Source organism: Wolffia australiana, chromosome 17 (genome assembly GCF_029677425.1).
Source record: "Wolffia australiana isolate 7733 chromosome 17, ASM2967742v1".
NCBI lineage: Eukaryota > Viridiplantae > Streptophyta > Magnoliopsida > Alismatales > Araceae > Wolffia > Wolffia australiana.
Genome location: NC_135851.1, coordinates 9,297,546 through 9,319,465, shown reverse-complemented (window position 1 = coordinate 9,319,465; position 21,920 = coordinate 9,297,546). Strand labels below are relative to the sequence as shown.

Genomic DNA, 21,920 nt, shown 5'->3' with positions numbered 1-21,920 from the left:
AATGTTTATAATGAAGTCCATAAATACGTGCAACGACCTTGTGAATTATGATATTATAATACAGTGATCACTAATCTTCAAACACATATTCTAAATATTCCTATTTGTTGGATACTCGAAATTGAATTATCTGCAATATCAGATACGACTTACATGGTAAGCATGAATGATCTTGTGGTTGTTCGTGTGGAGACACTACGTACAGACAGTAGGAGATCTTTGGAGAAAGGGTTAACTGAATTGATCTAATATGAATCCCCAAATAGTATTATCCCAAAACGTCTATCAAGTTAATTCATGTTACAGTTGTATGACTACAGCTTATGATCCTCTAATCATGGGACTCAAATAAGTTTTAGCTTGGATACAAAATTGAATGGTCAAGACAGGATCACACGCGAGAAAGAAAAAAGAGAGACAGCGAGAGCCAAAGAACGAGAGAGAAAGAGAGTTACACGGAGGGTTAGAATGAGAGAGGAAGAGAGAGAGAAACCGGGAGAGAGACAAAGGGAGAGAGAGCCATAGGGAGAGATAAGAACGGTAGAAAGACAGAAAGAGAGAACAAGAGATAGAAAACAAACAAGATAGAGAAAGAGAGAAAACAAGCAAGAGAGAGAATGAGAGAGAGAAAACAAGCAAGAGAGAGAATGAGAGAGAGAAAACAAGCAAGAGAGAGAAAGAGAGAGAACTAGAGAGAGCCAGAGGGGAAAGAGAGAGAACAACCGAGAGAGAGCATGATAGAGAGAAGAAATGAAAGAGAGACTGAGAGAGAGCACAGGCGAGAGAACAAGTGAAAGAGAGCACGAGAACTAGAGAGAGAGACAGAACTGTCGAGAGAGAGAGACAATGAGAGAGGACAACTGAACAAGGGGGACACCTAGAGGGGGAGCAAGAGAGAACATACAAAACAGAGAGAAAACGAGAGAGACAGCCGGAGGGAGAGAAAGAGCAGAAGAGAGAGAAAAAAGAGAACGAGAAAGAGAGCTGGAGGGCAAGAGAGAGAAAGGGAGAGAGCGAGAAAGAGAGCTGGAGGGCAAGAGAGAGAAAGGGAGAGAACGAGAAAGAGAGCCCTAGAGAGAGGGAAATGCAGAGGATGAGAGCAATAGAGCAATAAAGAAGAAGCAAGTGTGAGAGAGAAAGGGAGGAACAAGAGCGAGAGTGCGAGAGATGGCATGAGAGAAACAGAGAGAAAAAACGAGAGAGAAAACAAGGGAGAGAATGAGAAAAAGAGAGCAGAAGAGAGACAGAAACAGAGGGAATGGGAGAGAGAGCTTGAGGGAGAGAGAGAACAAGCGAGAAAGAGAAGAGAGAGAGCACGAGGGTGAGAGAGAACAAGCAAGAAAGAGAGAGAAAGGGAAAGCACAAGAGAGAGAGAGTGAAAGAGAGAGAAAGGGAAAGCACAAGAGAGAGAGAGTGAAAGAGAGAGTGAGCCAGGGGGAGAGAGAGAACGCGAGAGAAAGAGAGGAAACAAGCAAGAAAGAGAGATTACGAGAGGGAGAGAATGAACGAGAGACGGAGGTGCCTGGCATGAGAGGTTATTTTTTTTCTCGAACTATTTGATTTTGTTCGGACAATTCGAATAAAATATAATCGATTTTGATTTTTCAATTCAAATTGATCTAAAAATCTAGATCAAACTTGATCTAAGACGTTGTTTGATTGAAAGATTTGAACTGTTCGGATCAAATATCATTTCTATCGACCGAAACATTCGATCAAAATTTAATCCATTTGAATTGACCATGTTCCATAAGATAGACTAAATATCTTCTAGAGGAGAATGTGTAGCTTGGCAACCCACGGGCTGGAAACTTAACCTACCAATTGAGTTAAATTGATATTTCTTTAATTAATATATGTTGATATATTTAAATTAATAAGGTTGGTTAATGAATGTCATTGGGACTTTCAAGTTATTAACTGGATTGATAGATAAGCTTTAAGGGTCACACACATAAGACCAAAAGGACGTCAGAAGATGAGGGTCACACACAAAAACTTTGTTAATAAGGTTTTCATGAAAACATCTTGATAATTATAAATGGGGGGGGGACCCATTTTAGATGCCTATGCCAACCAGATATGGGTGCCCCCCTCTCTTCTTTCTCTATTTTATCCACTATTCCACAAGAACTCCGTGATGGTGAGAAGATCCAAAAGGTTTTCAAGAAGAGTTGGTGAAGAAGGAGAGAAGATCCATCAATGTTCTTGTTGTGTGGATACTTCTAGAGACAGTACAAGTGGACGACTTTAAGAATCCTTCCCATGAAGCAAGTCAAGACAAGAAAAAGTTCCCCGAAAGGTACCTTATGTAATAAAGATCAGTTTTGAATTGATATTTAGCTTCCACTGCATGGAATTAGGTTTTCATGCACCAAACCATAGCCCCATAGTAGTATTCTCATCATGTTCATGTAAAATGGAGCCCCCTAAACGAAGCTTCATCAGATTAAAACCAAAAACTTCTTACCATACCTCAAGTCTCTCTCTCTAGTTTCTACCTGTATCTCCCCATCTCAATACTTTTTTTCTGGAGTGGAGAGGGAGAAAGATATAGACTTTCCATTCTCATTCATTTCATGTGAAAGGTAGTTTATGAGTATTACAATATGAAACTCCCTAAAAGGACATTCATTACATTAAACTGAAAACTTCTTCTCATTGCTCTACTCTCTCTCTCTACCTCCATGTAGTCTCCACCTTTATCTCTCTAGTTATATTCTTTTTTTCTACAGCGGTACACACTTTGTATTCTCATTCTGCTGATGTAGAAGGTAATTCATAAGTATTATAAAATGTAATTCCCTGAAAAAATGTTCATTACATTAAACTGAAATTTTTTTCCATACCTCTCTCTCTCTCTCTCTGTCTTCCTATCATTTACCTGTATCTCCCTATCCAGATATATTTTGCATACAATCGGGGTGAGAAAGATCACTTTGTATTCTCATTATGTTGATGTAAAAGGTAGTTCATGAGTATTATAATATGGAACTCACTGAAAGAATTTTCACCACATTAAGCTGAAAACTTCTTCCCATACCTCAAGTCTCTCTCTCTGTCCTTCTACTAGCTACATGTGTCTCTCTATCTATATAATTTTTGTGTGCAATGGAAAGAGAGAAAGATTTACATTTTGTATTCTCATGCTGTTGATGTAAAATGCAGTTCATGTGGTATTAAAAAAAATGGAACTCCTTGAAAGAATGCTCATCACATTAAACTGAAAAATTCTTCCCATACCTTTAGTGTCTACCTATATTTCTCTGTCTAGATACGTTTTTGTGTGGAATGGGGAGAGAAATATTTACACTTTGTATTCTCATTCTGTTGATGCCAAAGGTAGTTCATTAGAATCATAAAATGGAACTACCTGAAAAAAATGTTCATCATATTAAACTAAAAACTTCTTCCCATACCTCAAGTCTCTCTCTCTCTGTCCCTCTACTATCTACATGTATCTCTCTATCTAGATTTGTTTTGTGTGCAATGGGATATACAAAAATTTACACTTTGTATTCCCTTTGTTTCGATGTAAAATTGGAACTCCCTGAGAATGCTCATCACAGTAAACTAAGATCAAATACAGTTAAGAGGAATTGTTCAAAAAAAAATACAGTAAAGAGGAATTGATAAAAAAAATACAGTAAAGAGGAATTGTTCAAAAAAATAAAGTTTAGAGAAAAAAATACAGTTAAGAGGAATTGTTCAAAAAAATACAGTTAAGAGAAAAAATGCAGTTAAGAGGAATTGTTCAAAAAAAAAACAGTTAAGAGGAATTGTTCAAAAAAAAATACAGTTAAGAGGAATTGTTCAAAAAAAAAATACAGTTAAGATGAAGTAGTCTTAACTGATGAAGGTATATTTGAATTAAGAATATTTCCATTGGGTTACATTATCTCCAACTAAACAGCATATGTAGAATGTGTTGTCGTCGTAAAATAACTAGTAAATAATTTGCAAAAATTCAATATACATTAAAATAATTTTTAACATATCATATTGCTCCGTACACTCGAATAAAATCCATTACTTAGAATGAGGAGTAATGTGCTCATGCAATGAACTTATAAACATGGAATCAATTCACTCATCAGTTTATAAAATTTTCTCCAAATATTTCCATTTCACCTTCACTAATTCAATCCTGGAGGCAACTATTTAATCACCTTTTCTCCGAGCAAGCTTTAACCCGCAAAATCTGTAATCAATTTACAGAGAAGGAGAGAGTACCTGTAAGTTATTAAATATATGACGCGTTTGGGTGATAATACAGAGATGGGAGGGCACATAACTTGTACCTTGCACAACCTCTTGAATCCTGTGTACAACATTTTGCCCCAAAACACAGCTTCCAGTGATAAAAAATAAGAAGCCTGAAGCTGATATGAAATCAAACCTGCAACATCATAGAAATACAGTGAAATGAGCTCACATAAACAGAAAAGGCGAAGATCGGGCAAATCACAAGAAAAAACACGAGGGAAATAGCGCTTACGTGCAAAAAGGAGATGGCTTAAGCCAATTTGAGAGCTCTCTGAAGCTGGGCCAGTACGGTAGGATGAATCCTGTTGAGCGCCGCATTGAATGCCTCTTGCCCATGAAGAGACGCGCATGTCTGAATATTTTCCCTCAATGTGTTCTCCAAAGATAGCTGTTTTATCGGATCTGAGGCCCTAATCTGCTCAAATAATACAGCCACTTAGTAATTATAACATCAATAACTCGCACACAATAGTAAATGCTAAATAGAGAAAAAGAGAGATGTCCTCCACCTGTCTTCTTCTCAGTTCTTTGCATGGAATGTTGCTGTAATCGAAGCCTTCAATCAGCGGGCCCGATGAGCTGGTGGTATCACTGCACCGTCAAGGAAAATATAAATTTCTAAGATTTTTGTATTCAATTGTTCGTCATGTGGATTGATGTAGGCTTGACTTCATCACACAACGAAAAACTCACCTACAATCGTCTCCGCTTGTTTCATCAGATCCTCCTGACATGATGCTGGTGCAGATGCTATTATTGAATAGCAGACTTAGGTCATGTTCCAGAAAAGTTCTTGATGCAAATGGAAAGAGAGAGAGATGGAATGGAGAAAGCGAGCAAGCATGAGAGAGGGAGGGGGAGAAATACGTAGGTGGATAGAAAAAGAAAGATAGAGAGGCAGAGAGAGACAGACAAGGATAGAAAGAGAGCTACACTTGAAGGTGGATCATAAGTGGAAGTGACAGATGACGAGAGAGAGAGAGAACGACAATTGGATAGAGAGAGAGAGAGATGAAAAAGTTCTTGATGCAAACGGAAAGAGAGAGAGATGGAATGGAGAAAGCGAGCAAGCATGAGAGAGGGAGGGGGAGAAATACGTAGGTGGATAGAAAAAGAAAGATAGAGAGGCAGAGAGAGACAGACAAGGATAGAAAGAGAGCTACACTTGAAGGTGGATCATAAGTGGAAGTGACAGATGACGAGAGAGAGAGAGAACGACGATTGGATAGAGAGAGATAAGAGAGAGATATTGGTTAAGCAAACAATACCTGAGGGTCTCGTCAAGCTTATCCAGGACAGCCGGCAATGGGAGTGTCAAACTAATAGACAATGCCAGAGCATATGTCTTCCGCTGTGTAGTAGAAACGTTGTCGATCTGCATGGGACAAATACATCAGATCTGTTATTTCTGAGAAGACAAATCACCTATTGTTAGATTGAAAAATCTGACACATTGAAAAGGATAAGATAATATAGTCACTATTAGTTTTAGCCTGTCCATGATATTAAATGTTAGTGGATCATACATAATATGTAATTCTTTATCCCGGCGACAGTGGCGAAAAGATGATACCATTACGTGCTGGCAGAGCTGTGTCATGGAGCTTTTTGGCTTGCCGCTGTTCTCCAGAAACGATGAGGAATTAAAACTTACAGAAGCAGGGTTTCTTTGAGGGGACGAGATGGAATTTGGCTGGCAGATATTTCCTCTTTCTTATCAAATAAATAGAACTAAATATGAGGCCGGCCATGACATTCCATCTTTTTAAGAGAGAAGTTGGTACAAGAACCTCTCAGATGGAATCATCCAGAGGTCAAATGATACGGATATCTCAACTCTGATCATGCGTTCGTATGATGAAAACGCTGGATGACAAAATAGACTCTTGAACTCAAACGAAAAACCACTTCAATGACAGAGGAGTGTCCCAAACGAGAACAACAGAGAGAGAGAGTGCTGATAAGAGAGAACTGAGAATGAGGAATCCTGAGGGAGGAAAATACACTTGAAGAAGAAGTAGACAAGCCGGATCAGTCTTGCCTTGATGATGTCAGGAGGATCTCCTGACACCCACCCCTTGAACTCCCGCTCGAGCTCTCCAGTAGATGGGTCCCTTTTCTGTTACAGAAACCCTTTTATTTATAGTTCTATAGTTGACCTAGAACCCCCCCTTACATGTGGCCCGAGGTGTTGGATGTAGTTGATATTTTCTGTTTCTTCCTCTTTTCCACGTACGTGCGAGTTGCGTATCATCAAAACAGCAGCATCTCTTGTAAAAAAAGGACAGAGGATGTGTCTTTTGTGTCACCTATTGATTTGAATATAGCCAATATTCCCAACCACTTTCACAATTTTTTTTGGAAGAGCGAGGGAAGATCACCCGATATTGGAGATCAACCAAAAAATAATATAAATAAATATATGTCTGTGAAAATTACATGCCCGGCCAGCCTGGCCTCTTTTCCTCCTTTACTTCCTACTGAACCAAGAGGATTCACAATTCTCCACATCATGTAGCACTGAGTCAAGCGACACAATCTTTCCCTTAAATACCACCTCATTACAGTGCAGCCTTATCGTCTACAACACCGTGAGGACCCTTCCCCATAACGAACCACCTTTGCCTGCACTCCCCCTGAGTGAACTCCATCTCGCGTCTGACGTCACATCCACCCCAACCACTTCCCAACTCCTATAATAAACGAGCTACTAGAAGAAAAAAATGGTATGTTTTCTCCAAGTAGATTTGCACTTTGGCTATTATCAGATGACCATGCAGCCAAATGACATTGAGAAAGCATCGAAGATGCATCATGGCCACTTCGAGTTCAAGGTGACACTGTCTAGATAATCCACTGCCCCAGCTATGTTCATAGATCTTACGAACCCAAAATTTTGCACCTTTTCTGAGAAATTTGTTCTGGTACTCTCTGATGACTTTTTAATTTATAGCTGCCGCATGCAAGATCATTCAGGCCATCTGAAGATAGTCTTCCAAAAGTTAGCGGACAATGACCCCTGCCCCGATCTCAAGAAAAGCGTTTCCAGCCAACCTCACAAAGAGGATCTAGCATTTATGCTACATTTCAAATATTCTAGACTGATCACCCCCGTCCCGCACAACCCCTCCCACAAACTTCGTGGAAATCCAGTCCAACCAGTCTCCACATCCTGGCAAGGACATAGGCATGTGTTTCATCAACTGCATGATTTCTTCACAGCCAAGCCTGGGGATGGCACAGCATTCCAGTTTCGGCTAGACCCATGGTCCCCCCAGAGGCACATTGAAGATGAATTCCTGGGCCAATTTGCCCTTGCAAGGACCCCCTATGCTACGGTTAGAGAGTGCTGGGATGGCACATGGACCCCTTGCCTGGGCGACACCCTATCCGACCAAAGAATGAAATATTAAACGGGGTTACTACTAACCCTAATACACCAACGCCAGCTGGGAGGGACACAGGATGGGTGGGAGTGGATAGGTGCATCTTTCTCTGTACCAGATGTTTATGCGACGCTCAGATGCAGACATACAGGGGAGGAACTGCATATCCTCCATGCATGTCGCATCATATGGCAACAAAAGTTGCCCCTTAAGCTGAATTTTTCCTGTTGGCTGCTCCTCCAACAAAGACTGGTGAACAAGGTTGTTCGGAAGAGATGGCTCCTAGAAGCTTCGGCGCAGTGTGCTATGTGTGCAAAGGGTGATGAGGATTGCACTCACCTCTTTTTTGAATGCTCCTTTGCTAGAGCAATGTGGACCTGTATGTCAATCACGGGGGTGGATGTCTCATCAAAGTCCTTTTGGGACTCTATAAAGAGTAGAGCATTCAAGGGACTAGAAGAAGAGGGGGGGGTTGACCCTTCACTGTGCTATGGGCGATATGGCTGCACAGGACTGAAGTCATCTTCAATGAACAGGAAGCATCAACAGACGCTGTACAAACAGTTTCCCAATCTTTCTTTTAAAAAATCACATTTGATCTTGGAATCCTGAGTCAGTTCATGCACAATCCTAAGGATTAATTTACAAGCTAATAATATAGTACTGGCATACTTGAAAATTTCCAGGACGCGTTTTGTTGTTCAGATGAGATGGAGAAAAAATGTTTGATATATATCGATGCTGACTGTAGAGGGTCAAGGGTTGACTGGAGGTCAACCTCATGCTGTTGTTCGTATCTTGAAGGGTATCTGATCACTTGGAGGAGCAAGAAGCAAGGGATGATGGAAAGATCGAGTGTAGAGGCTTCATTTAGATCGGTGGCCAAACATACCACACCGGAAGCCCATCTTTCTCTATTATGACAGCAAGGCGACCATTGATATAGTATCACCCAGTCCAACATGACATGTCTAAACATGTTGAGTTAGAAAAGAAAATTATCTGGGAGAAGATTGACAAGGCCACTATTCAGCTGAAGTATGTTCAATCCTCAGAGAAAGTGCTGGAAGTATTCACTAAGGGGCTTCCAGGCATGTCAACCAGCACAGGACGATGGACAAGGTAGTCATGGGAACCATATATGTCCCAGCTTAAGAGGCGTAAAAACCAGCACCCTTATCTCTCAGTCTTATATGTTTTCCTTTATTTGTTTCATTATTTTACCATTATTTCCAGATTGTCAATCAGTAGACTGTTACCATTATGAAATCCGAATGTATTCCGATATTATCTTTTGGGTTCAAGTTGAACCTCACCATGTAACCCAGTGTATGTTGGGGTTCAACCTTTGAATGAAGAATTGATCTATTTTTCTTCTGTTCTCTGGCGGCAAGGTTTCTGAAAGGAGATCCAATGGAGCTAGAAGCATCACAAGAATATTTATGCACCAACTTTGGGGGGTGGGGTGTATGCCATTACCATAATATCTTTCGACCCTGCTCTTTATGTTTTTCTGAGTTTCTTTATCCTTCATCTTGTAATACTACCTTCTGGGACAGTTAACGGAAATCCTCATAATGGGCTTTCTCTGTAGAAATTGACGTTTGGGTCCAAGCTGAAACCAATGGGTTACTTTGTTTGAACTAAAAAGCTGTCAGAATTTACTTATAACTTCTTTTTTGAAAAGTTTACCTCCCTTGCATAGAGCAAGGCGTCCAGAGGTCGAAGGGGAGGAGATTTGTCAGTGGCTTCATTACCAATCCTCCTTTTGTAAATTCATAAGAATGGTTCAGCTATTACATTTTTAAGCAAGTTTAATAAAGGCGGAGTAATTAATGGGACAATGCTAAATTTACAATTTATTGGATTCATTTTATCTTATTAGATCCACATAAGGTTATTTGTGCACTATGAGAACACACAACCAATGATAAACCATTAGCTGAAAGTAAGAAACAAGTATATATCGACATAAATAGTCTTTGCTCATCCGACCTTTTAGGCAATAAAAAACAATAAAAAATGTAAATAAAAACAAATAAAAAAATAACATTCTAAGTTTCTAATGCTCTGAAAGCGACAATGCTGCCAGAAGATAAAACATGGAACAACAGGAATAGAAAAAAAAAATAACAAGTGGATAATTCTAGATGAAAAAATAAAATGTTCCCAAAAAATAACAGTTAAAAGAGAGAGAAGTGATTTCAACCTTATCCAGCCACTGGTCAATCAGACAGAGCAGGACATTCTGTTCAATGGAAAGCCCTGCCTGATGAAGTAGAAGGCTGAGGGAGGGATCAGAAGTCAGGTGAGCAAGAAAGCTGGAGTTCATCACAAGAAGCCTCGCTATGATAGCCCCACATGAGGCCTTAACTGATGCTGCAGACGGATTATGGTCATTTCCCCCCCTCAGGCATATGGCAATTAATTTCTACAAAATGGAAAGTGTAAGGTAAAGATTAGAATAATCTTGATGTAAGCCAATGATGACAAAAAAACATGGTGAAATTAAAAATGACGAATAATGGACATGCCCAAGCCACCTGAAGAGTTCCATGGATCTTGGGAGGTGCCTCTGCCGGGAAGCACTGAAAAAAGAAATAAAGTATTAGAAACAACATAATTGTAATTACAAATAAAATCCTCCTAAAAACCAAAATGCTGACATATGTAAAACAGTGGAGATATTCTTATTCACTAAATTGACAAAAACCTGGCATTCTATCAAATCAAATCATCACTGATACAAGAAAAAAAATGATGTATCTTTCAGAAATGGATGATGATTTATTAAAATTAAAATAACTAAGAAGATGTTTCCAGCCACGACTAAACAGTAAAGTAAAATCATTTTTCAAGGCTAGTATTTAAGAAGACAAGAATTTTAGCCTCTAAATTGTAAGGAATCTTCTTAAAAAAAATTTGTAGGGGAATCAGGTTGCGATGCCAAGCTTTTATGGTGTAGATTTATAGCTCTGCATTCAGCATAAATAAATAAAGAACTTGAATATAAGAAATAGGTACTCATTTCATGACTTAAAGAGAATCAATGATCATCTGAGCTGAGAATAAGCACTTGACTTTTTCACCTTAAGACTTCTTGGAGTCTAGCGTATTTATGAACATTTATAATGGTGTGTTTCATGAAGTATAATTCAATTTAATTTCTAAAACGAGGAAGATGTTTATGATGAAGTATCTAGCTTAGACCATCAATAATTTGTGGTGTAGCAAGCAGTCACTATAGCTTTAGAGTCTAGGCTCCAGACTTATACAGTCTAGTAAACCTAAAGCAATAATACATGAAAAATTGGTCAAATTTGGAGTATATTTTATATATGGAACCAAAATAAAAAAAAAGAATAAGCAGTCCATAAAAATACCCTTGAACTTTAAGTTTGACTCATCGAGCTTGGACATGATTTTAGAACGCTTATGGAAAGTATGAATTTAGAAACCCAAGGAATCCACATGAAGTACCTGGATCAGAAGATCAATGATAGGCAAAGTTGAGAGCAGGCCCTTGTCATTAACATTACCAACAATAACATCAAGAATTTTGGTCAAGCTTGATGAGTGTCTATTGAAGAACTCAGGTCCTCCCAATATTATGTAATCCTCGATAATAGTGATGACAACCTGCGCATTAAAATTCAAAAAACAAGTGAAAGCAAATTTTAATGACATTAAAGCAATTTTAATGACATTAAAGCAATTTTCAATAAAGATTCTTCTATTTGCAGGACAACAGAAAATCTTGTAATTAGTCACAAGAATAAAATGAGAGAGTGCAGCATATGAAGGGTGTGAAACGTGTGATTTATCTCAACCATCCTAATATTAGAATGATAGATAGCACAAGGAACCTGAGGGTTGATCTCATGTTTGTTTCAATCTTCCAGTAGAGGCCGGCCATTTTTTTCATGTTTTTTGGTCAGCCATAGAGTGATACACATAGGGGTCCGCTCTCTTTTTCTTGGTCCATTTTATCTTCGCAAAGATCTTTTGTCTGGTTTTTAGCATCAAAATTTTCACACTTTTAAATCATAGGGAATAAACAAGAACACCCTTCGATAAATGCATAGACAGTAAAGCTAGGGATTTCTCACTTTCAGAAATTTATAAGTTGGTCCCTTAAAAACTTGATTTCGCTGCAGCATAAATCTCCGATGAAGTATAAGTAGAGAGATGATGAACTCAAAACGGTGTACTTGGAGATGAAATACGATGAAATCGTACTCGACACATAAAAGTAACAATACAGGGAAATTTTTCAAAATCTGAGATAAGCTAAATGCAATTCTACATTAAGTATCTCACCTGTAAATGATCAAAGTTTCGCTCAATGATTCCCACTAGGTTGGGGAAGAGATCAAGAATTGGAGGAATCAACAGCGGAGCATAAGAGAGTGTGGCTTCCCATAGCTGTAAATGGAAGAATTAAGTCTAGAGGCCATATGAATACACATCATTAAGTGGAAAAAATAGTTGGTACTGACCAATATACCATCTTCTAAAAGATTGAGCTCATCCGGATTATTTATATCAATTGCCTTTTGAAGAATGGGTAGCAATATCCCATAACAAATTGGTGACTGAAAACCAAGAGAGCACACAAAATTTCGGAGAGCTGCTAGAAGCTGAATTTGGAGCAAGCTTTCACCAGTTGACTCCTCCCAAATCTACCAAATACAAAAATGAAATGGCCAAGCTCAGTAATGAAAATCACAAAAATGATATCATCAAGTGAATGGCAAAATTTACCAAATACAAAAACTCACAAAATCTGTCTTCAGAAGATAAAAATTTTGGATCACAAGAAAAACATAAATTGTATCGTAAAAATAATAAAACTATAAGTAACTCAATAAATGTAAACTATCATTTCTTCCCTTTAAAAACTGAATAAAAAATAATATGAAAGAAGATACAGATTTTATTAATTGAGTGGCAGTGTATTCATCGGATTTTTCTGCAGAGAATCAATCTCCAGAAAAAGATATGATTATGACTAAGTTCCTTCTGTTATCAACTGTTGGTTGAATCTTGTCTCTATTATCCCATAGGCTATTAAAAACCTTGTCGCCAGCTGAAGCCAAACAAGGTGAGGTAACAGGCACGGAAGCCCAATTAAATGATCTTTCATCTCCGTGCAATGGACCTAATCAAATTAAATATAAATTTGGAAAGACTGCTAAGAAACATCACTTGTCCTCATGTTCACAAAAGCCTACGTTTGCAGGGTGGTTTAGAACAGAACAAAAAAAATCTTCCCCATGCAACTTCAAGACATGCCCATTGGAAGGGAATCAAAGGAAAATTACAATCTGAAAATCTCCTGAGGAAGTCTGTAATTGGCTTCTTGGAAAGGCTGGGAGATACCATCATTCTGCTCGGGGCATTCTGATATGAGCCTTCATTTAGGTTTCTATCATGGAAGATGGTAGAGCAGGGGATGAACAAAGGAGGGAGGGATCAATTGTGGACCAGCTACCAAGGAATGCAGTGAGGGAATGACGACCATGGGGGAAAGTAAAGTTCGCACAGAAGGAAGGGACAGACCAAAAGACAAGGTAAGGATCAGATAAGAGGAAAAGCCGACTGAAGATTCGATGAGGCAATTACGGAAGGCAGGGAATTGCTGGACAGTTGACAGGGAGGAGAGAAAGGGACAGGACCCAAGGAGGGGTTGAGCAGCGATGTGGTCTTGCCTTGTCATTCTTAACTGCCCTCCTAAAGGAAGGCCTACACATATAAAGAGAAAGGGGAAACTACCTAGTAAGTTCCTTCTCAGGAACCTACCGGCAACTTGTAATGAAGGGAGAGGAGAGATTAGTAGTGGCCTTCAGAACCTGGCAGATGCAAACGGGAATGGAATCCCAATGACCTTCTAGGCCTCGCCATGGCTACAGGCCTGCCCAGCCCTGACAGATGCCCTCTCCTTGGCCCCCTAATCATCAGATAAATCCTCAAAAGTATCTTATCACTAAGTAACGAAATACCATAGATATCCCTGAGGGTTATAGGTTTGTAGCATACTCCTGGTTTTCTTTCCTTCTCAATCACTACAGCCAGACTAGTCTGGGCAAGTTTGATTTCCATGGTCTTCCTTAAAAATTTAAAATAGGCAGCACAAAGTTATGAAAGAAACAGATACTCAATTACCTTCATAACAACAGCACAATGGACAAAATAAATATGCAAGAACCCACAAGGTCATGTAATAATGAAAAAAAGCACAATATAAAAACACAGAAAACTACATACTTTCTGGAAGAAATCTCCCAAGTACTTTGCAAATGGTGTAATCTTCTCACCAGCATGCTCCATAGAAAGTGAAATCAAATTCAAAACTTGGACCTGACAATCAAATAAAAAGGACTTGACCATTAGAAATTATGAAGGAAGAATTGCAAGAAAAATAGCAACCACCGAGTCGTAAGATAAAGTAGGAGAAACCACCAAATACAAATTAATTAGATACATCTTATTCCTAGGTTATGAAAATATCGCTCCACTTTTTCTTGATAGAACCTTAGAAAGGGCCCTTTGGAAACAAAACTAGACAAGGATTCTAGATGGAGCCCCTGAGATGGCTAAAGGATGTTGAAAAAAAGGGGGGAACCAGATGAAACAGTGTTACTTGATATTGTTGAAAAAGTGTTACTTGATATCTCCATACAAGTCAAAACCTGTCTACACTTAGTTATCTGAAATATGGTTAGACCATTGAGAGAAGCCTGTTATCAGGTTACTAATACTTCACAGATCTAGTCAGCATATCTACCCATTAACTCATTCCTTCTTTTGTATTCACAAGCTTGTACCCTCATCAGCAAAAAAGTAAGGGAATTTATTTTCTCAATATCAACATCAAATCGGATGATATTTCTGCAAATTTCTCTCTTTTCTTGATCAATAATTTTCTTCACGGTATCAGAACCCAAAGCATCTCAGTGGAAGTCTTTCTCCTCCCCCAGCTTCAGGCATCTTTTTGACACCCCTTTGACTCTACGGAAGTCCAATCAACAATGCTTCTTCCTTAGAGATCTTGCAGTGCAGGAGATTTTTTTTACAATATCTTGGCAATTTGAATCTTTATCTTCCACCATCTCTTGGAAATTCTTGTCGAATGTTGCACCACCTTAGTCTTGATTGCCCTCTTCTGCAGCTTCCACTAGTGCTCAGCAAACATCTGCAGCACTGCAGTAGGCATTTGCATTCCAAGGAGACCTATTCTACATCTTACCACATTTCTGTGGCTTGCCTTCTTTTTAGGAGATGTCTCTGCTGGAGTTCTGGATGCCGTCTATAATATCTTCATAATTCTCTTACCAGACTGTTAATGAGGTTGTCCTGGCATTGACTTGTATATCCTGCTCCAGACTGATCTTTCACCTGGTTTGATATTGAAAACCACTTGATCGTGTGGTCAAATATGTGGAGTACTCATCTACCACCACCTCACTCAGATTATCTACTACCTTTGACCCTGCTAGCTCATCTTCCAGCCACTTAACTGCAATGATTCTTGATTGTTGGTACAATAGTCTTCCTTATTTACCACCTCAATATCTGTATACAGGGCAGAGTCTCCAAAAGTGGCGCCGATACATCCAGATTACTGTCAAGGATAAGAAAATGATACATCTACTTGAAAATAGGCTACCATCGACTGATCCTCTCTAGGATCAACAGATGGAGGAACAGAGTGTTTTATACCGCTGGCACCTGGATGACCTGAGCCGGACCATAGGGGAAGAATTTTTATTTGAATGTTTACACTTGTCCAAAGAGATCAATTCATTATGGATCACAGTTGTTCCTTGAACACCCCGTGGAAAAAGATAAATCATTGTATGCCAATGATCCTATCACCACTGATTGCAGCTGTTTCAAAATTCTGGATGTTTAAATTTCTTATGAGACTTAATCATGAGTTTGAATTTCTCTTCAGCCAACTCACACACAGGGAAGAGAGCCCATCTCTTAAAGAAGCCCTTGCAATTGTTGGGTGAAAAAGTCAACTGCAAATTTTTCACTAGGATACTATGAAGGCACTTCAACACTCTAGCATGACTAACCTACATCAAAAATGGATTAAATCTGCACATGACTTCTATGAAGCAAGCAATGGATACCAATGTGGCCAAACCTGATGGCTCTTTATTTTGCAACTACTGTAAATAACATGGCTGCATAAAGGAAACTCACAAAGATGAATTTGACTTCTTTCGCTCCTACTACTAAAGTCACTCCGCTCTTAAACTCACACCTTTCGAGAGCCGAAGTGACAAAGGGACATAGCAAAGGTTCTGAAATAAAGGTTATCTTTAAGACCAAACTTCAAACCCCTTCTCCGAACCATGTATTGTAAGCGATCCCAACCCGACCAAAACGAGAGCCCCCTTAGAGGAAAGTGCTGTTGGTGAGCCATAAGCTGCATGTTAAACTTTCTCATAAAAGCCACATGGCTGCAACCACTTCACCAGAAACTTGTCCTCCTGTAACTTCTGCAATGTCACTTCACTCCAGCGAGACTGACATTCACCAAAAAACTAGGTCTATGCCACACATGCCTCCTTTGTAACCAGAAATTATCGCAAACAAGGTGACGACATGAAGGGGATGTGTTTTAAGCTGAATGGTAAACCTTCTCATCAGAGCTACATGGCTGAAGCACCTTCATCAGAGACGTATCTTTCTGCACCATCATCTTCCCTGCTGCTCCTGCTCTGCCAACTCCTGTTGAAGCACTACTCAGGTGCAGTGTGAAGAGATCAAGGAAATGAGAAGTCTTCTTCAGCATACTCAGGTGGTTGGGTCCACTTCTCCTATCTGCTATGGTACACCCTCCTCCCTCTTTGTTTTACCTGCTTCCTCCACGTCTTTCATGATGAAGAGGTTGAACTCTGAAGCCACATCCCATATGATAGCTGACCTCATCTGTTTCATTTCTAATGATCCCTCTCAGAGTAATCATAACATTACAATCACGTCCTCAATGACTTTCTTACTATTGCAGGCATTGGCTGTCTCCTTCCCACCCTCACTGAGTCAAACTTGTCTTCCTTGAGTGTTAATTCAAGCACCAAGGCGATTATCTCATTTTTAGTGATGATCAATTGTTAAGGGTTAGGAACTCCATTCCGTCCCGTTAACATTCACCTGTTCCGTTCTATCTGTCGTATATTACTGTTGTAATATCTCGTCTAACAGACACAGTAAGGTAAGTTATATCTAGATGTAATGCCCTAAATGGGTTGACGGGATTTTTCCCTTTAGAAACAAAGAACGTGATTTCTTCTTCTCTTCTCTTGTCATCTCTCTCAGACTTGCTTACATCTGATCGTCTGGCGTCTAAGGTGAGCTCCAACGGCATCTCTATTGTTGGTTCTTCGTATTGCCTGAGTGAAGAAGACAAGTTTGAGATATTGTACCTCTACCTACATTCTATACATTCCCTACATCAATATCCTTATCTCAATAATGTCTTGAGGCAGCCAATTGGACTTGCTAAGAAGCGGGCGGTACATAGGAGAGGAACAGGCTGCAGGTCCCATTAAAAAGCACAGTGATATTCATGGCCACTACGACAAAGCCCCAAACCATTGAGATATTGAAAGAGGAAAAGATAGAGAAGGTAAAAAATAGAATGTTGATAATTGCTTCCACATTATGGAAAATATTGATGTTCATCCAGTAGACAGAGGAGAAACAAAAAAATTACTAACCTTTGAATCAAACTCTTGAACATCCTCCACCAACTTAAAACATGCACTCCAGCAAGTAGGGAGAAGATCATTAAGACCTCCTTCAGATGCATTAGAATCCCCGAGAAGAAAACATAGAGAACGGCATGATGCTAGCTGGATGAGAGGATACAATTGTTACTGCAGTGAAATATCCAATGTTTGCTGGAAGACTTAGTTTTAAATGAAATATTTAATATGTGAGGATGGTAGTCTTACTCTAACGGCAACATCAGGATCTTCAAGCAAACTAACTAGAGCGCAAGAAACCATTTTCCGAATATCCCCTTTGATCTGCAAGGAAAAAGATAAATCATTGGAAATGACCCATTATAGGGAATTAATAAAGATCCAATTCAAATAGTTACCAAGATTTAAAGTGCAGAATTTAAAGGCAGAGTTACAAAAAAGACAACAGACAACATAAGGAAAAATGATTGAAGAGATTGGGAACTGGGACCAATGCTCATAATGGTAGAAAAGACGGTGTCTCTTCATTTACTGGAAAAGATTATAAAAATAAGATTCGGATTGTGCTCGGCCAAAATATTTGGAATTATTAAAGACCGGGCATTCATACTGCTGTTTAATCTATAAGGCAAAACCCCTTCATACAACGATCACTAGTATGGACAGCAGACAACCTGAGAAATTTTTATGGCCTGAAACAACAAAATAATGCTAAAACTGCTCACAAGGTCATAACTATAAAAGGGATTAAAAACAAAGTTATAATTATAAATAGAAGCTAACTTCACCGGCACAGACAGAGAAGCTGTGGGCCGGTATGGGCAGGCAACACGTGAGAGATCATTGGATTCACGCATGCAAGGCCACGGAGGAAGATCACTGGATCCATGCATACATGCAGAGACCTTAGCGTGAGTGTGGCTTCAGTGACACGCGAGTGCACCTGCATGTCTGGGAAGAGGATGACAGTGAGGAGCCAAGGAGTCCAACCTATACCAAGGAGGTGAGGAGAGGGCCTGAAGAAGGGAGGCCACTCCAATCGCGACTAGATTGGAACAAAGAGCTCTTGGAGAGACGGCATGGTCGGTTGGAGAGACAAGATGGAGGCAATTGGGAGCCAAGGGGAGCCGAAGATGAACAGGAAGTGAGATCCAGTTGCACTAAAAAAGTACGGCCTGAAAACATAGTCACATAGGCAGCTTGCCAGTGAGGAGAACAACTGTTTCAGATGTTTGGCATGGGCCCCCACGCACAAGAGTGCAGAGAACTGGTAATCTGTCGCCGATGTAGAGGAGCAGATCACCGATATTTTAACTGCACACAAGGAGGTGAAGCCAATAGACTCTATGTGCTGATGGAGACACCAGATCGGACCCTAGGGCAGCAAGCGAGTTGGCCAGCTGCTAAAGGGTGGATCCATGCAGCAACATCCTACAAAACTGTTTTACGGGGGATGTGCTCGGGGGCCCTCCAGAGGTAGAGGAGGTCTGCAGTGGCCTATGGAAAAAAATTCATTATATTAGGGTCGGCCGAACAGTTGAGGCTGGATACCAATACTCTATTTCTCCAGGGGGTATCCATTCCCATATATGTCGCTGTCCGCAGCTAGACACAGAGCATCAATGATGTCACGGAGGTGCAATGGCGATGGGTTCTCCCCATGGACCAGACCAAAGGGAGAAAAAAGGTGGCAGTTGTGGTGGAGGCATATGGGGTCCCAATAGTGCATCGAAGAAGGTCGACGCAGAGATACAATGGCGTCGGGCTCTCCCCATGGATGGGACCAGAGGGAAAAAAAGGTGGGGGTCGTGATGGAGGCATACCGGACCCCAATAGTGCATCAGAGAAGGTTGACACAGGAAACCAACTATGGTCGCATCATTTGGCAGACTCAAGAGTATCATCTAGACGGATTTCGAGACGACTGGTTTCACGAGCATTGCGTAAAGATAGGTCCCAACAGCGACAATTCAGACGATGAACATATACCCAACCTGGATGAAAAATTACGGAGTCAAATTCTCAACCGTGAACATGTACCCAACCTGGAAGAAACTATCCAGATTGTACTTGATGAAGAAAGTCGCATCAAGTTAATTCCTGGCAGTGATAAAGCAGGGTTCTTGACAAAAACGAAGTAACAGAAGGGAGTACCATCAGGGCGTGAATGTGCAAGCGGAAAATATGATAAGAAGCCGGGGGAAGATGCTCCAAGTCGGAAGGGCCAAGGTGGCAAATATAAGTCTAACATGCAGTGCTCCTGTCGTAAGAGGAGAAATCACACAAGGGAGTATTGCTGGATTTTAAATCCACATCTCAGACCTGTTCAAGCTCTGATACCACGTCATGATGAGGACTCTCTCTTTCTCACAGTAGAGTTCCGTCGGGTTTTTGGAAAAAAGGGAAAATCATATTTTTCCATTGGCCCCCACAGTCTTATGGGGTTACAAAGTGGGCCCAAAAATAAATGGGCCATGTACACTTATAAGTAAAATGTACTTAAGAGAAATACAGGAGACAAAAAAGGACATAAAAGAAACAAAGCTCTTGAACGAAGCTCTCTTCTTGACACTGATCAGGGAGCAAACGGTTCGACTTGAACAAGTATCCAAGGGAATTTTGATCAGATCAAAAATCAAGGAGGAAAAGTTTATCGGAGCACTGTAGTGTGTCAACATTGTAGACGAAGAGGCCATACAAAAGATAATTGTCGAGATCTACATGGATGACCTCCAAGAACTCAGGCTCATGCAACGGCCACTCAAGAGGGTCAACAAGACCCAGCACTCCCCTGGTTGAGTCCAAAAGAGGAAATGATGAAGTCAATAGCCTGAGCAAAGAATTTGAAAAGTTGAGAGCTCTCTTGAGATCTACCTCCATGGCCAAGTCCACCGTCAGGCCAGTTAAGCAATCTCCTGAACACCTTTATTTAAATTGGATCTCCACTGTCCATATGACCCCATATCAAATGAAACTTTATCTTATACTCCACATGAAGGGAATAGGAAGGTCTTCCATGCTAGGGCCGATTTTTTTTTTTTTGAAACATTAAAAGGGACAATCACCCGACAAGTTGGTGACACTCCTAGTAGAGCCAAACAAGCCAATCTCGGTCTATCCACACATGCTCACACCCTCCTCTCTCCATCCACAACACGAGGAATCCGTTCGCTTTAAGTCCCTCCAACTCATGGATTGCCCCATCGGTAGAAGCTGTCCTTCCCCTGAGCAGCACCTTGTTCCTATGCAACCATATGGCCCAAAGTGCCACCAGTACCTACCCGTCTTCTTCCTTTCTTCTACACCTGAAACTCTGGATTGAACCCCAAAAAGCCTCTTCCGAATTCAGATTCACCATTGATACTTCTTGACTGACCCAAATTGTGCGAGCAAACTCGAAAAATAGGTGTTGACAATCTTCTTCCCCTCTTGAGCATAACACACATGCCGATGATGTTACTGGGTAGAGTCTTCTGTGAAAGGCCCGGGTCATTAGTCTTCTCTGTAATAGCCATTCAAAAGTCCGTAGGCTGTATCAGGGCATTCTGCCGCCATATGAACCTACACGTCAGGATAATTGTCGGGTCCTCATCTAGATCCCCTCAGATTCTCATGTATACATTTTGGATTGAAAAGGTTGAAACCTTGAGAGTACTCAAAAGTGATTTACATGTCCCTAGTCCTACGGCCCAGTTAATGTCTCCGCAGCGTCTGGTTCAAGACATCAACCATACACTGATTATGGACTGTACTGGTTGTTTTGCATATGACAAGACAAGGAACCTGAACATTTCACACTTTAAGGTGAGGATCGGCTTGATTTACGAGAAGGATAATGTGAAGGCGAAAACGATGGTGGATGCTCAGATGTCGAGGGAGAGCAACAGTAAGCAACTTGAAGAATTTAGACAATACATTTTCGTTTGGGACATCCAGCGTTTATGTTGATGGAACAAATGTTTCCTTCATTCAAAAAGAACCTTGATATTTCATATTTAATTTAGGAGCCATGTCAACGTGATAATCTGTCTCTTTCTTCACCACTTGGTGTAGCCTCTTCATCATTTGGAGCTAGAAAATTTTCCATCAGCTCCCCTCGGCTGGAGGCAGCTTGAAGCTATATTATTGGCTGTTTTCCTCAGAAGTTACATTCTTGATGACATAACATTTGTTCCCATTGTGTTCCTTTGAGAAACCTACCATGATACGCTTCAATGATCTTGGAGTTAATTTCTGAGTAATCACGAGATGTACATAAGCCAGAAACTAAAACATTCTCACTGGAATATCAATCTGCCAGCAGTTATAAGGTTCATATTTTTCCATCTCTTCTCTAACTATTTCCACTTAATGTTTTAGTTGGCCATTGATTGAATAGGTGAGTTTGGGTTCGTATAGCATCACCCCACAGATATAGGGGAAGCTTACTCTGTAACGATTATGCTCTTGTGACTATCTATTTTTTTGTTTGGCTGTCCCTACTGTAGAGGTGTATTGAGGTCCAATGTTTCATGGAGTACGATCTGGAAAAAAAATTCTCACCTAT

At 40.2% G+C, this 21,920-nt stretch overlaps 1 protein-coding gene across 2 annotated transcripts in view; it reads right to left on the bottom strand.

Annotated features, from left to right (window-relative positions):
- Positions 1–3,973: 3,973 nt before the first annotated feature.
- Positions 3,974–21,920, bottom strand: part of LOC144714138 (ARM repeat superfamily protein) — a 56,716-nt gene continuing 38,769 nt past the window's right edge. Inside the window, exons 12-25 of one of the 2 annotated variants that reach the window (XM_078588828.1) lie at positions 17,624–17,698; positions 17,387–17,521; positions 13,920–14,012; positions 12,152–12,334; positions 11,973–12,077; positions 11,133–11,291; positions 10,196–10,240; positions 9,862–10,083; positions 5,535–5,641; positions 4,960–5,016; positions 4,776–4,857; positions 4,499–4,681; positions 4,296–4,399; positions 3,974–4,201 (exon numbers count right to left, since the gene is read on the bottom strand). In XM_078588828.1, coding sequence (XP_078444954.1) covers positions 4,517–4,681; positions 4,776–4,857; positions 4,960–5,016; positions 5,535–5,641; positions 9,862–10,083; positions 10,196–10,240; positions 11,133–11,291; positions 11,973–12,077; positions 12,152–12,334; positions 13,920–14,012; positions 17,387–17,521; positions 17,624–17,698 — 1,428 coding nt within the window. In that variant the 3' untranslated portion in view covers positions 3,974–4,201; positions 4,296–4,399; positions 4,499–4,516. The remainder of the gene's footprint in view (positions 4,202–4,295; positions 4,400–4,498; positions 4,682–4,775; positions 4,858–4,959; positions 5,017–5,534; positions 5,642–9,861; positions 10,084–10,195; positions 10,241–11,132; positions 11,292–11,972; positions 12,078–12,151; positions 12,335–13,919; positions 14,013–17,386; positions 17,522–17,623; positions 17,699–21,920) is intronic. The other variant, XM_078588827.1, reaches the window with a different exon arrangement.